The following is a 16,802-nucleotide window of genomic DNA, read 5'->3' as shown; positions in this document are numbered from 1 at the left end:
TACACCGGGCTCTAAAACACCAGTACACTACCTAATGAAAAACAAAACAAAAAGGGCTGCAAATACTACACACTAGCAGAATACTGCACCTTGATCACACAAGGAACTAGAAATAAAAAAAATATGAAGGCAAAATACTGAACTGGAAAGTTACCTCAAGAAGTCAGACTCAGCATGCAGCAATACTAGAAAAATTGAAACTTACATGCAAAATATCACAGATGCACATTTCCAAAAGCTGACATATTCCAATTAATAAATTTTGAATAAAATATTTTTTTCTACCTTTGTTGACTGATCATTTAGTTTTTCTATTCGCTTTGGTCCCAGTGTCTTCTGTTTTATGCAGTGTCTTCTTTCCATTTGATATTTTTTCTCTCACCATGTCCACCATCCTCCTATGTCCTTATGCGTCCTGTCTATCATCTGTAGCCCTGTCCCTATCCTTTCTCCAGTTTCAGCATCTGCCCTCAAAGTGTTCCGATCCTGCCCTTAAATTCAGCAATTTACCCTCCATCCATATCCAGCATTTCTTCTTACTTCCCTCCATCCATGTGCATCTACTTCCCTCCCCTCCATCCATGTCCAGCATTTCTCCTCTCTCCCTTCCCCTCCATCTATGTGCATCTCCTTCCTTTGTCTTTCCTTTCCTCCATTCCTGTCCAACATTTCTCCTCTCTTCCCTGCCCTCCACTCCATCTATGTCCAGATTTCTCCTCTCTTCCCTCCCCTCCATCCATGTGCATCTCCTTCCAGTCTTCCCTCCCCTCCATCCATCCATGTCCAGAAACTCTCCTCTCTCCCCTGCCCTCCATCCATCCATCCATCCATCCATCCATCCATCCATGTCCAGCAACTCTCCTCTCTCCCCTGCCCTCTCCTCCATCCATACCTAGCAAATCTCCTTTCCCCTGCCCCCTCCAGCCATCCAAATCCAGCAATTCTCCTCTCCCCTGCCCTCCCCTCTACGTCCAGAGATTTCTATTCTTTCCCCTTCCCTCCTCTCCATGTCCAGTGATTTCTCCTCTGCCCCTGTCCTCCCCTCCATGTCCAGCGATTCTCCTCTCTTCCCTGTCCTCCACTCCATCTGTCCAGATTTCTCCTCTCTTCACTCTCCTCCATCCATGTGCATCTCCTTCCTTTGTCTTTCCTTCCTTTCATCCTTGTCCTACATTTCTCCTCTCTTCCCTGCCCTCCACTCCATCCATCCATCCATGTCCAGCATTTCTTCTCTCTTCCCTGCCCTCCCCTCCACTCCTGTCCAGCAATCTCTTCTCCCTGTGCCCTGCCCTCCTCTCCTGTCCAGCAATCTCTTCTCTCTCCCCCCTGTCCTCCCCTCTTCTCCTCTCCATGTCCAGCGATCTCTTCTCTCTCTCCCCCTGCCCTGCCCTCCCCTACTCTCCATGTCCAGTGATCTCTTCTCTCCCCCCCTGCCCTGCCTTCCTCATCCATCGATTTCCTCACCCCCTGCCCTCCCATCCATTGACCAGCGATTCTCCCTGCCCTCCCTCAGCTCCCCGACAGTCCACCTCGCCATTCCTTTCTACCCCCCCTGCTATTCCTTCCTACCCTCCTCCCTGTGTGCACTTAACCTTTACTTTTCTTCATCCGTCGCCGGCAGTGCTGCCATTCATTCTCACAGGCAGCTCCGCTCTCCTCTGCCGCGTCCATCTAGCCCTGCCCCTACGTAAACAGAAAGTGAATCAGAGAGAGCCGGATAGATACAGCAGAGGGGAGCGGAGCTGCCTGTGAGAATGAATGATATGGCAGTGCTGCCAGCGACAGATGGAGAAAAGATTAAGAATGCTGCAGTGCATGCAAGGGGGACATGCGGCACCGGGCCCCCCTGGAGGCCCAAACCCAGGGAATTTTGTCCCCCCTGTCCCCCCCCCTCGGCGGCCCTGCACGCATGAAAATGTAGTTCTGATTTTCTAGTTGAGTTCCATATGAACAGCAACACTACATCTGCATACATTTAGGGCCCCTTTTATTAAGCTGTGGTAAAAAGTGGCTTACGCTAGTTTTGGCTCATGCTGGGCCACTTTTTACTGTAGCATGAAAAAGGCATTTTAAAAAATGAGGCCGTAAATGGCCATGCACTAATAATAAAATTAGTGTATGGCTATTTATTGCCTGAGCCCTTACTGCCTCCTATTTAGTAGGCGATAAGGGCTCCTGCGCTACTCACAAAGTAAATGGAACGGGCGACGTGTGGCAATTTGGGTGTGCTGCCTATTACCGTTGGGAATGCCTCCCACAGTAAAAAAAAAAAAAATAGAAAACAATTTTCTACCGCGGCAAGCTGCTCACACCAATCTCAGAACTACTCTCAGACCGATTTGGTGCGCGTTACCATGCCTTTGTAAAAGGGCCCCTTAATGAGGTCAAACCAGGATTGGCTCACCTTAACCATTGACATGGAGTTATTTGATACCCTTGTTCATAGGGCTCAAGTCTGCATCAGACGACACATGATGGCAATAGACAGTCAAGTCCTCGACTATATTGCCTTTATTAGTTCCATTAGTCAATGTCCTCAGTGAAGCTCCTGCTTATATGGATACCCTTATCAATTTGCCACCAAGGAATTCTCACAAATCATCTCGTTCGTACTTAAATCTCCATTACCCAGCATGCTGTGGCCTCAAATATAAAACCATTTATGCATCCACCTTTCCCTATATTAGCGCACATTTGTGGAATGGATTACCTAAATCTGTAAAAACTACTCATGATCATCCGACTTTCAGAAAATCTCTCAAGACAAATTTATTTGGAAAAGCTTACGCCAAAGTCCCTCCTTGTATCCATAACTCCTGAACTGTAGCTATCATAACGACTTATTGAACCCTATTGCCCTTCTCCTTCTCTTCTCCTCTGTAATTACTCCCTAACCTCTTCAACTTCAATGTACTTGTTTATTGCCTGTTTGATGTATGTCTTTCAGATTGATATAAGCCACAATGAGCCTGCCCATGGGTGGGAAATTGTGGGATATAAATGCTATAAATAAATAAATAAATAAATGTATGTCTGCAACAACCAATGGTAAACAGTACAAGCTTCTATTTATAGCAGTATGGTTCTAGAATTTTTAAAAAAAGCTCTCTGACTTAAACTATCCCTAATGTAAATATTTTATGAACAGTAGGACTGTTCAAGTTTCAGATCGTGCTATGGCTAATTATTGTACTGAAAACGTATTTCTAATCATAATGTGGGCCAACCAAACATGTGGCTTTCTGGGGTTCCATTTAGTAAAAACAAACTAAAGTAACCTTGCTCATTGTTACTTTTGTAGATAGAACTGCCAAAGTCCTGCTCTGTGTGTAGATCTTACCATGGAAGTACCGAGCATTGTGTCACTCAATACAACAGGACAAGGAGGATTCAATGGAACAGGATCGGGGAATTCCACTGGACATCTCTTCATCCTGATGTTAGTTCTATCCTGTCCATCTCTCCTATTTTCTCTTTTAGGAATGGCTGGGAATGGGATTGTTTTCTGGTTTCTCTGCTTAAGCATAAAACGCAACAAATTCACTGTCTACATTCTGAACCTGGCTATGGCAGATCTTACCATTCTTCTCAGCTGCTTTGTTGTACTTCTTTATACATTATCTTCTCCCATTGTTGTAGAGGTCTCCTATTTTATAACTAATGGCTTATTTGTTATGCGTATCTTATTTTTCTTTGGATACATCACAAGTCTGCTTCTCCTGACAGCCATCAGTGTGGAGAGGTGTTTGTCTGTCTTTTTCCCAATCTGGCATCGATGTCAACGCCCAAAGCACCAATCTGCCATTGTGTGTGCCCTGCTGTGGATGTTCTCCTTCCTAGTGACTGCACTGGAAGGCATCATCTGTACTGAAGAAGACTACATATATGGGTCTCAGGAATGTTCAGCTATGCAAATATTCATTGCTGTCTCCTATTTCCTGGTGGTTCTTCCAATCATGGTCCTCTCCAGTCTGATCCTTATCGTCAAGATCTGGAGGATTTCCCAAAGACATCCGTCATCCCAGCTCTATATGGTCATCATAATCACAGTTATTGCTTTCTTCATATTTTCTATGCCTGTTCAGATCTTAAATATTTCATGGCATTTTCAGGTTCTTTCACACAGTGTTGTTTCTTATCTTATAGTGTGTTACATATCTATCTTTTGCGCCTCCATCAACAGTGCTGTCAATCCTTTCATATACTTCCTGGTTGGAAAACATAAGAAACAGGAAGTTCAAGGTCTAATAAGGGGGGCTCTTCATAGGGTCTTCAAGGATGAGGAGGAAACAAGGAATGAGGAAGAGATCCCCAACTCGCATGTAAGTAGAGGTGAAGTCTGAGAGTTTTGGAATTCAAGAGAAAACTCCAAAATACAATATGAGGACATGGATAGACTTACTAAAACAGAAGCTTCCAATGCCCCTAATCCAGTGGCGTACCAAGGGGGGGGCGGTGGGGGCGGTCCGCCCCAGGTGCACGCCGCTGGGGGGGTGCCGCGGCACGCGCCTGCTCCTCCGAATTCGCTAAACTTTGTTCGTTCGCTGCAGCTCCCTCTGCCCCGGAACAGGTACTTCCTGTTCTGGGGCAGAGGGAGCTGCAGCGAACAAACGAAGTTTAGTAAATTTGGAGGAGCAAGCGCGTGCCGCGGCACCCCCCCCCAGCGGCATGCACCCGGGAGGGTGTCATTTTGCCGGAGGGGGGGAGGTGTCATCTAGCGGGGGGGCGTGCTGCACCTGGGGGGGGGGGCGCATCGGCGCTCCGCCCCGGGTGCCATCCAGGGCAGGAACGCCACTGCCCTAATCCCAAATGTTTAAAGAAAGCTAAAAGAGTCAATTTACACAAACTGCTGGTAAAATCTGCAGGTACTCGAAATGAAGGCGCATGGTGCCAGCTCCCAGTTCTAGTTCTGAATGAGAAGGAAGTGGGCCAAGAAACAGCAGCAAACTTGGAGAGTCTTTTATAAAGCGGCCTCCCAATGCAGGCTTACCACATGCTAAAATGGAACTTCCGCTGGCCCAATGCGGCCGCCAGTAGTAGCTCCATCTGGAGTGCGCACCATTTCCGGCGCTTCAGAAAAAAATATTTTCTCTAATGTAGCACTAATCCAACAGTAATTGAGCATCACAGCATGCTACCTGGTTACTGTCGTGTTACTGTGGAAGCCCTTACCACCATGCAGCTTTTTGGGGGGGCTTTTTACCCACTGCAGTAAAAAGGGCCCCGGCTTGTGGGAAAAATAGCCCCTGCTGCTACCGTAGGTCCCTTTTTACCGCAGCTTAGTAAAAGTACATAGTACATAAGTATTAATACACTGGCACAAAACGAAGGTCCATCAATCCAGGTTACAAGTACCTGGCAAGATCCCAAAACAGTACAATACATGTTATGCATTCTAGAATAAGCAGTGGATTTTCCCCAAGTCCGTTTTAATAATGGTGTATGGACTTTTCCTTTAGGAAGCCATCCAAACCTTTTTAAAACCTTGCTAAGCTAACTACTTTTACTACATTCTCTGGCAACAAATTCCAGAGTTTAATTACACATTGAGTGAAGAAATATTTTCTCTGTTTCATTTTAAATTTACTATTTTGTAGCTTCATTGCATGCCCCCTAGTCTTTGTATTTTTGGAAACAGTAAACAAGCGATTCACGTCTACCCGTTCCACTCCACTCAGTATTTTATAGACCTCTATCATATCTCCCCTCAGCCATCTTTTCTCCAAGCTGAAGAGCCCTAGCCGCTTTAGCCTTTCCTCATAGGGAAATCGTCCCATCCCCTTTATCATTTTTGTCGCCCTAAAAAAAAAACAAAAAAACAATGTACAGAAGGAGCCATACTGGCCCCTACTTTGTTTAGCATATTACTAGTACCACTAGCCCTGCAGCCCTTATGGTTTATGATTTATTCTGTTTGATATACTGCCTTTCCTAATAATATAACAAGGCGGTGTACAATATTACATAAAAGAAAAATGGAAAAGAATGCCATCTGAATATAGGATAGTGGGAAAGAGATAAAGAAGGAAAGAAGGATACACACAATCCTTAGTTTAAAAGTATAACAACAATATACAGTATTTATAGCAATAGGACAACCAAGCAGATTCACAATCACACAGTAGTGGCAATTTGTTACCTTTCGGTGACCGCTAGGCCTCAAGTGTCACCAAAGGCCTGTAGAGAATTCTTACATTTAGAAAAGGAGACTTCGAGGCAAAGTATGAATGGTAACACATTACAGAGTGCAGGGACAAAACAGTAGAAGGTAGAATGCCTCACTGAATCTAGTCTAGCTCAATGAACAGATGGAATATATGTTTCAGTATTGTCCAGGGTACAAAAAGGTGTTCTGATTGAGCAGCTGAGCACTGGGGGGGGGGGGGGGGGGGGAGGGATTAAGGCATGACACCTCCTTAATGCCATAGAAGTTGCTGTCCCCCTCCCTCTGAGCTGAATGTGAAACTGAAAGATGATTTCAGGCGTTATGACAGTTCCAGGTATTAATGGCATTCTTTGCAAAGCAGGAACCAAGTCTGAGGAGTAGCCATGTGGTTAGTGCAGTGGACTTTAAACCAAGGGACCCAGATTGAAATCCCACTATAACTCTTTTTTTTTTTTTTTTTTAATTATTGTGAGCCCTCCAGAAACAGAAAAATACCTACTGTACCTAAATATATAAGCCTGAAGGTTATTGAAGTGGTGTACATTCAGGTACAGTAGATATTTTTCTGTTCCTAGAGGGTTCACAATTACAAAATAAAAGAGCTAAAGTGGGGTTTGAACCTGGGTCCCTTGGTTAAGTCCACTGCACTAACCACTAGGCTGTCCCTCTGATCGATAGAGATGGTTGTGTGACCACTCTTCTAAGAATGCTGGGAGGCAGACGCCCTTGTCCCTGTTTTTGGTTTTTTTTTGCTGTTCATCTGTTGGACCTTCCAGTTTGTAAAATGGCTGTTCATGCTGGACGTCCTCAGCACACAGATATCCGTCTCACGTATTTTCGAACAGGAAATCCTGACCTATTTCCTGGTGGAAAATCAATGTGAGATGGACATACGTTTTGGACATTATGAGCTGGACATCTCTATTTTGATTTGGATGTCCTTTTGAAAATGGTTCTACCGTAATAGCAATGATGAGCTGAATATTTTCAAATTTCTAATCAAAGTATTAAACGGTATCCCTTTTTTTTATAAAAATTATTTTACTTTTTTCTTCTTTTATCTATATTAAACTCAGAGCAGAGAAAAAGACCTCATGAGTCCTAGCTTGGCGTTACTACGCTTAATGTGTTCAAACGCCAGCGTTCTTTGGACTCCGTTGTAATCCTCGGTCTTAAAAAACTCTGCTTCTATATAGTCAATAATGGATATTATGATCAATGATAGTCAATCGTGATATTTCTCTCTTCTATATCGAATGTTAGAAACAATACTTAATGTTACTTAGCTTTTAATCTTGCCCTACGGGGCTCTCCGTTTCGCTATATATAATAAGCTTCTTCAGGGGGCCAAGTAACTTTTTGGCTAATCACGATATCTATAATCAAACAAAATGATACCATATAAACCTTAATGTAAATGATCATTCTTTAATATAAATGTAAAATCACAAGCCATTAAACCACTAACCTTATAGCATGGCGTCTCTGCTCCTGTGACTCCGGTAGTGAAAAGCATTGCTATTACGGTGGAAGTTTTTTGCTGAAATTGTGTCCAATTAAATTCTTTTGAAAATGGTCACATTCCTGGAGTAAATTTCCATTGTCTGCTATTGAGATAGACATGGGGAAAGCCATTACGTGTCCCTGGGATCAGTAGCCTTTTTATTTATTTATAACAGCAGTAATATCCTACAATTTTCCAAGGTACATCGGTTCGATGTGGCTAAACATTTTAGAGTAAAAACATCAGTGATATCAACATCTCTGTTACATAAGGATATGCAGGGTACAGAGGGGAAATGGGCAGAAGCATTATTTAGATTCGACTATGAAGTACTATTCTCGGGGAAGAATTTCCTGAAGAGAAAAGCTTTTAGATGAATCTTGCTACTATTTGGGATTCTGTCAAGTACTTTTGATCTGAATTGGCCACTATTGGAAGCAGGATACCGGGCTAGTTGGACCATTGATCTGATCCAGTATGGCTATTCTTATGTTCTTATAAGTCTTACTAAAATAAGTCCAATATAGGTGCCTACATGGCCTTCCCACTGAGGCGACCTATTATAAAATTACCCTCCACATTGTCTGTGTTCTAGAGCTTTTATTCAGCAATGGCGATCTCACAAAGAACAATTCTTTGTGAGATTGCCATTGCTGAATAAAAACTTTATAACACCAATAAATGTATTCTGCTGTTTTGACTGCTCTCTGTGCTATTTGCAGACTGCGGACTCCTCTCTTGTGCTCCTTCCTCCGCTTTGTCTTACAAGAAAATATAATTGATCTGTTTACCTTTACTAGATAAAGTACATTTTTCATGACTACACTAACTGCAGAGAGAGATTTATTTGGTTATAACCACTGTAAAGCATTCAGATATTGAAGTACCACAAAATGTGCATGTGTCTTCAAACTCAAACCAGGTTAAAATCCATCCAGTTCAATTAACCTCAAATTGTTTACACATATCAATAAGAATGAAATTTAACATCTGCTTAAATATGTTTCTAGTTTTCAGTTTTAGAAACGGTGGTATTTATATGGCACAACAAAGGAGAAACCATAGAGACGATCAACTAAAAGAAGAAATATTGGCAAATCTTGTGACTCGACACGGCTGAAGGGCCTGCGGCAAATGCGCCTGAGGTTGTGCTGTCTTACCACATAGAGAACCTTTTGAATTTGACCTTTGACTACAATACGGTGTTTACATGTATGACAAATCTTTGATTCACCAGTCTGCAATGCTTTCTATGACTGTATTTTTGTAATACATCAGACTCCTGATGCAGGCCCTACAGCTGAAACACGGCCATATCAAGACTTCTTAGATATGAATAAAGATTGCTACACAAGATTTGTCAATATTTCTTCTTTTTTGTTGATCACCTCTACTGTTCCTCCTTTGTGGTATTTATATGGCAACCTGAAGAGTGCTGTGTGTAGGTAAAGGGTATTTGGCCTGGACAGTGTCTCATTGGTCTTTGAAAGTATAGCTGGCCACTAACTTCAGGATCGTCCTTCAAAATTGTAAATGTGTTTAAGGCAGGGGATTCTCAATCCAGTCCTTGGGTCACACCTACCTAGTCATGTTTTCAGGATACCCACAATGAATATGCATAAGATGAATTTGCATATATGGAGGTAGGACATGCAAATTTATTTCATGCATATTCATTGTGGGTAACATGAAAACCTGGATGGCTAGGTGTGACCCGAGGACTGGGTTGAGAACCCCTGGTTTAAAGTAATGTAATGGAGGATAGGTCAGGGTGTCCATCACTTCCAATGGGTGTTGGGAACTATAAGATGTATGTAGGGAGTTGGAGGCTTTCCTATTGGAGCAGTTGCCCACCATGGAGTAAAGCTGCAGGAGTACTTTGGGTTTTTAGGCTGTTAAGGAGCAGCAGGGATCTGCCCTTTACCATGACAGACTAGTCCTTGAAACAAAGAGAATAATTTCCCAAGACCAGCCTGGCCTGACCTGTGGGGAAGAGTAGAGGAGAACAGACCTACGGGAGATCTTGCTGTGACATTCCAGCTGTGAACAAAGTTAAAGGAAGCAGCAGATGCCAACTGAGACCCAGCCAGAGTCTCCAAAAGGATTCAAGCTGCAACTATCCAATAATGCTCCTTGAGAAGTTGGTGGGACCCAGAACAGGGGCAGCAGACCAAACAGACCAATCTCCAGCACCATCCCAAGCTCTCCAGTTACTGATCCTGTGTTGGGTGAAATATTGGTAGAACCATGGCCCCTTTGCCCCCCCCCCCCCCCTCTCCCATTTTACTGCCTATAACCTTAAGAGGTCCAGAATGAAATGTGAGGGACCAGATCACAAGTACACAGTAAGGAGATATTTTAATAGTTGTTTTGTCGTGGAGTACATAGTAATTTCCCGTGGCATTTTTCTCTATGAAGTCATATAAAATTGGGATTTTCCAGTTGAAGGTCTATGACATATGGGTGCCTAAAATGAGCACAAGAAATATCATGTTTTGGGGATTTTGTTTTGAGTGTTTTTCAGAGAAAAGGGAGAGCAATCTGACGCACTCAGCCTGGGACCTGCAGAGAGAAGGAAGGTGAAAGACCAATTTCCGAGAAAATGGTCTGCCCAACTAAACATGGAGCAATTGTCTCTGGATTTTGGATTTTGATAAGATACTTTAATGAGAACTTTGAGTTACCACACATTGATTTCCTTACCTTTTGCTTGTGTACATTTTTAAATTAGAGATTTCATCATAATAAAGGCAAGCCTTTTATTTAAAAAAAGCTTTTAGTGTTTTTTTTAAAATCACCCACTGAAGCTGCTTTTCTTTGTCCATCAGGACCAATTGCTGTGGTTATTCAAATGCCTTCATGTTTCCATTGGGACTGGCAATCTAAACACCACTCCCAGTAGACCAGGCTACAAATTTCATATGTATTTCTTATTTTATAATGCTATTACTACTAATCATTTTTATAGCACTACTAGATATACACAGCACTATATACGGGTAATTTCTCTGTCCCTAGAGGGCTAATATTCAGACCGCCGGAGGTAGATGGACTGCCTCCTGCAGAGTCAGCGCTGAGCCTGGATATTCAATGTTGGGCTATTTCCAGTGATCGGCATTGAATATCCAGTTTAAGTAGTAGTAGTAGTAGTGGTTCCAAGTTAACCGGCCAAGCTAACATTCAGCGCTGGCCAGTTAATTTGGAACCAGCCAAAGACATAGCTGCTATTCATTTGGCCAAATATGGCTGCCAACCTGATGCTGAAAATCGGTGGATAGCCGGTTATATCTGGCAATATAATCAGCTAGTCGCTAGCCACTAATCGGCGACATTCAGTGGGAGACAGCTGGCTATCTCCTGCTGACTATTGCTGGATAGCCAGCTAAGCACCGTTGAAATGGCTAGGTGTCGCTCCTGGCCAGCTAAATGGTTTTAAATATCGGGGGGGGGGGGGGGGGGGGGTAAGTGTATAAGTGTGAGTCCCATACAAGCTCCACTCAGACTCCACCTGTCAAATACACATTATGTAAGATATGCACATATTTACAGAATAACATTTAAGCATGTTTTTGGCATTGGCACACATATGTGTAAATGTACACTTGAAAATGATGGTATTCTAGTCATTTATATGTATATTTGCTGCATGAATGTTAGTGCTTTATGTATAGAATTGACACATTTGCATGTAGTTTTAGCCGAATGAAAAAGAGGCATTTCCAGACCCATGTTTAGGTTGCAGGACTAAACCATAACATAACATAAACATAATTCTATACCGCAAAAGTGGTTCACTGTGATTTACAAAAAATGTAAAAAGGAAATATACCTTCCATTAATATACAATATAAAAAATATTAAGACAATAATCTAAAAAACTAAACAATCATCTGATATAAAAAGGATTTTAAACCTTTCCCTAAAAGAATAATATTCACGAATCTGACAAAGATTACCAAGAAGTGATGCCCAATGTTTTGCAGCCTGAAATGCCCAAATAGAGTTAAACATTTTTTTTATTTCTTTTTCCTTTAAAACTAGAAAATGAAAAGTTGACTGAGCTCATAGCTTCAGCATTTTTAAAGATGAAGAAAATTGAACTAACGGGTACATATAGGATGGCGCACTGCCATTTAAGATCTTAAACAAAAGACAGTAAAATTTAAACAGAACTCTAGCCTCAACTGGTAGCCAATGAAGACGTATCATGCACATACCCTTCCATTTTCAAACATATGTGTGCTGTTTTTGGATGGACCACTCACAGAAAGAGCCAGTGCAAAGTATGTTCACCATTATTTTTTTTTAATATATGCAGGCTAATTTTCAAAGTGAATATAGCCCAGCATTTCCTGTGGTTTAGAGCACAATTCTATAAAGAATGTACTGCCCCCATTTAAATGAGAGCAGATTATATTATCAGTGTATATTAAGCACTGTTGTGCTGTGAATTACAAGTCCCTGTAGTTTTTTAGTTCTTTGTGATTTGCCCTTTTTGAGCACATGTTCCCTGTTTCCAGTGACTCCTCCTGGTCTTTCCTTATTGGCGTGCCTTTTCACCAAGTGTGCTGGGTAAGGAGCCTGTCCACCCTCTCCTCCTCCCATCATATCTTAGAGAAACAACATCAGAGAAACAGAATGTGCTCCACGTTACACCTGCTGCTTGTGCTTTCAAGCCCCAGTAATTTCATTATTTTTTTTCAACAAAATTACATATTCAGCTTCACCAGCCAGCCTATGGCTGATTTCCCCCAGCCCTTCCTGCCTGTTTAAGGGGCTGGATAAAGAATAGACTCGGACCTGCAGCAGCAGACTCAATTTCCAATACATCAGAATAGTAAGGGTTTGTTTTTCCTTTTCCTTGGTTGACTGCTTTAGGTCCCCTTTTACCAAGCTACGGCAAAAGGGGGCCTGCCCTGGCATCGGTGCATGTTTTTCACACGCGCCGAGGCCCCCTTTTACCACAAGAGTTAAAAGGGAAGTCTCTCTTTCCTGCAGGAAATGGCCACATGGCAAGTAAAGCACTTTCTGCGCTGCTATTTTGGGGGGAGCCCTTACCGCCACCTATTGAAGTGGCAGCTAACCCGGTGGTAACCAGTAGCGCTGGATATGACAATGTGCTAGGGGTGGGAAGTACCACTGGGCTGTTGTGATAGCCCGGCGGTATTTCCTGTTTAGAGCCCGCATTGGGCTTAACGCCGCTTAGTAAAAGGAGCCCGTAAAGAATAATTGTATCAAGATTTTGACTCTTCACTGGTGATAACACTAGGCTTACCTCCATGACAAAACATTGTAAGACACTCAGTTGGTGACAGAAGAAAGGGCGCAAAAATTTAGGTGCGGAAAATCTGAGCGCTAAGCTAGTATTCTAGAACAGCAAATTTGTGCCCCAATTCCATTGTAGAATATTAGCATAAGTCGGTGATAATGTGCCAAAATTTAGTCACATCCATTTATATCATGTCTATAGCAAGCATAAAAACGTACTTGTGTATGCAATTTACAATATTCTGTAAGTTTTAAATGTGAATGTGCAACCCTCCTATTCCCCGCCCACATGCATGCCACCTTGCAGTTACACACTAAAGCATTTAGGTGCTACCTTATAGAGTAGCACCTAAGTACAGTTACGTGCATAACTGCCGTTTACCCACATTTTTAATCTAATTAGAGGTTCTAAATTCTTTAAGTGGGAGCCACATGAACTGGAAATAATATTCGCTCAACGCTAACTCTGTAGTTGCAGTCAATTATAAATGAGGAATATGCAGTATAAACCTCTTATTCTCTCAAGACCTCAGTGGTAACTCGTTTCACATAGGCTCACAGTCCTATGGCTTACCCACTTCCTCATCGGTCTTGTATAATTTTTAATTATACTTGAAAAACTTGAAAAACTTTGTTAAACATTTTTGGCATTTAGAATAAAATAGCTTTACTTATCTTGCACAAAGAGACCCGCAACCAATTTGAATCATGTTTCGCCAATAGGCTGCATCAGGGTTAAACCTGTGTCTCCAGTCATTTGCAGGCAATACTAGTATCCAGAGATTCTGGGTCAGGAACAACTTCTAATTCCAAGGGCTGTGAATGCATGATTCATATTGGTTGCAGGTCGCTGTGCAAGATAAGTAAAGCTAAGTAAAGCTACTTTATTCTAAATGCCAAAATGTTTAACAAAGTTTTTTTTAATATAATTACAAATTACACAAGATTCTGAGCCTATGCGAAACGAGATACCACTGAGGTCTTGAAATAATGAGAATTTTATACTGCATGTTCCTGATTTAGAATTGAATGTAACTACAGTGTTAGTGTTGAGCGAATATTATTTCCATTTACCCATGTTTTTGGCACGTAACCTCCATCTTCCATTTTAGCACAGAAGTTGTGTGCTGAAACAACGCCTAATTTTTGGTACACTATATAGAATTGGGAGTTGGTGTGTGAACTTTCTTCATGCATGTGTACAAAAGTGTACGCATAGCTTGTAGCTAAATGAGCACCTGAAAATTGTCTCCCACCTGACCACTTGTATTATTTTCGGTGTCTATCTTTTGGTCTTGTGGCTCTCCCTTTTTTTCTGTTTAAGATTAAGAATGGTTCAGACGCTTAAGAGGAATTAATATCATTTTTTATGGTGAGTGATGAGAGTGGATATTTGAAGGCAAAATCAAGAAGCATAAGACTTGAACAGAGAAGCAAAAATGTTCTTTCTCTGGTCTTCATATTATCGCAGTCACCATCCACAGATTTTGAAGAATAGCATACCGGTGGGACAGTTCCTCCGTATTCGGAGATAATGTACTTCACAGGAGGTGTTTGTAGATCAAGCCCAGGAGATGTCCTCTTGGTTTAGACAGAGGGGATATCCCTCCAGGATTATTCGCAGGGCAGCTAAACGTGCATTCAGTGCCCAGTGGGAATGGTTAATTCATTCGCCTTTATGACAGGAGCCACAAAGGTTGACATGTATTCTGCCATACACTCATGTGAGTGTAGTAGTGGAGAGAGTGATTAGGAAGTTTTGGCCAATTCTATCAGTACATGTCCAGTTTTGACAGAAGCCTAGGTTTACAAATACTCGAGGTAGAAATTTGGGAGAGTTATTGTTGCATCATGATACACATAAAGAAAAGGGTGAAAACAAGACAGGGGGAGGTCATGGGGGTGTGGGGCATGTATTTATTGTAAACATGCATTGCAGGTTACTCAAATTGCAGTACCCCACTCCACAGGTCAGATGTTTAGTTTGCGTACTCGGACTGATTGCAATACTAAACAATGTGTTTATGGAATCGGTTGTCCTTGTGGATTATGGTGTATAGGACAAACAGTACTTAAGGTGAAATGTAGGGTAGCTCAACATTTGAGCAGCATTAGAGTGCAGAGACAAGAAGCCCCCCTGGTCTCACACTGGATAGAGAGACAACATGCTGTTCAAGATCTGAAGTTTGTGGTGTTAGGTCAGTGTGATAACAGCATAAGGGTTTATTTTATTATTTATTTTATTGTTTGCATTTGTATCCCACATTTTCCCACCTCTTTGCGGGCTCAGTGTGGCTTACAATAAGATATGAATAAAGAGAATACAGTTGTTACAAATTGGTTATGGGTTACATTGTACAAGTTATGCGAGATAATCGAATTATCATTAGGAATATCACAATGGGACATCAACAGGGAGACTTTGGGAGGAGACAATAGGAAGCTTAAGGGCAGTGTTAAGACATATAGGCACATGGTGTACCTATTCCTGTAAGTATATGTATGAGTAATGTGGAATTAGGGGGGATGAGAGATCATGAGTGGATGTGTGATGCATTGATGTAAATGAGTGTAGACTCTATGTGTTTTGTTTTTTTCCGTAGATTGTCTCAAACAAATGGGTCTTCAGTAATCTGCGGAAGGATGCTTGTTCGTGGATCGCTCTTAAGTTGCATGGCAGTGAGTTCCAAAGCTGCGTGCTCGTGTGAGAAAAGGTTGACGAGTGTAGCGTCTTGTATTTCACGCCCTTGAAAGTAGGGAAATGGAGGTTGAGGTATGTTCGGGAAGATCTCCTAGCATTTCTGGGTGGTAGGTCAATCAACTCGGACATGTAGGCTGGGGCTTCGCCGTAAATGATCTTGTGGACTAGTGTGCATACCTTAAAGGTGATGCGTTCCTTCAGTGGAAGCCAGTGTAGTTTCTCTTGTAGTGGTGTTGCCCTTTCATATTTTGGTTTTCCGAAGATGAGTCTGGCTGCTGTGTTCTGGGCTGTTTGAAGTTTCCTCAGTGTTTGCTCTTTGCAGCCTGCGTATAATGAGTTGCAGCAATCCAGATGGCTGAGGACGAGGGATTGCACTAGGTTACGAAAGACGAATCTTGGGAAGAGTGGTCTTATCCTTTTCAGTTTCCACATGCAGTAGAACATCTTCTTAGTTGTGTTGTTTGCGTGGGTTTCAAGTATTATGTGGCGGTCGATAGTGACTCCAAGGATTTTTAGCGTTTCTGAGATTGGAAGGTTTAGGTTTAGTGTGTTTATTGAGTTGAATTCGTTGGTGTTGTATTGGGAGGTGAGTACCAGGCATTGAGTTTTTTCTGCATTTAATTTCAGACGGAATGTGTCTGCCCATGTGTTCATGATGTGTAGGCTTTGATTGATTTCGTTGGAGATTTCTTTGATGTCATGTTTGAAAGGGATATATATTGTCACATCATCAGCGTATATATGTGGATTGAGGTTATGGTTTGATAGGAGTTTTGCTAGGGGGGATCATCATTAGGTTGAAAATAGTTGGTGAGAGGGGTGATCCTTGTGGAACTCCACATTCAGGTATCCATGCCTTGGACGTGGTTGAGTGTAATGTGACTTGATACGAGCGCAGGGTTAGGAACCCCTTGAACCAGCTTAGGACATTTCCTCCAATGCCAAAGTATTCAAGTATGTGTAGTAGGATTTCGTGGTCGACCATGTCAAAGGCGCTTGACATGTCAAATTGTAGGAGGAGTATATTGTTCCCGGTTGCTATTATTTGCTTAAATTTGGTCATAAGGGTGACTAGTACTGTTTCTGTGCTATGGTTCGACCGGAATCCAGATTGGGCATCATGCAGTATTGAGTGTTTGTTTAGATAGTTTGTGAGTTGTTTG

The 16,802-nt window shown here is 42.2% G+C and overlaps 1 protein-coding gene across 1 annotated transcript; it reads left to right on the top strand.

Moving 5' to 3' along the window:
- The first annotated feature begins 3,341 nt into the window (after positions 1-3,341).
- On the top strand, positions 3,342-4,343 carry LOC115461440 (proto-oncogene Mas-like). Its single transcript, XM_030191240.1, has one exon. The coding sequence runs from the start codon at positions 3,342-3,344 to the stop codon at positions 4,341-4,343; it is 1,002 nt and encodes a 333-aa protein (XP_030047100.1).
- The last annotated feature ends 12,459 nt before the right edge of the window (positions 4,344-16,802 follow it).

Source organism: Microcaecilia unicolor, chromosome 1 (genome assembly GCF_901765095.1).
Source record: "Microcaecilia unicolor chromosome 1, aMicUni1.1, whole genome shotgun sequence".
NCBI classification, from domain to species: domain Eukaryota; kingdom Metazoa; phylum Chordata; class Amphibia; order Gymnophiona; family Siphonopidae; genus Microcaecilia; species Microcaecilia unicolor.
Note: the sequence above shows the minus strand (reverse complement) of the source record. Positions and strands in the feature narration are given on the sequence as shown.

What these genes read in the sequence shown, in the direction of transcription:
- LOC115461440 (XM_030191240.1), top strand. Translation starts at nt 3,342, where the DNA reads ATGGAAGTACCGAGCATTGTGTCACTCAATACAACAGGACAAGGAGGA.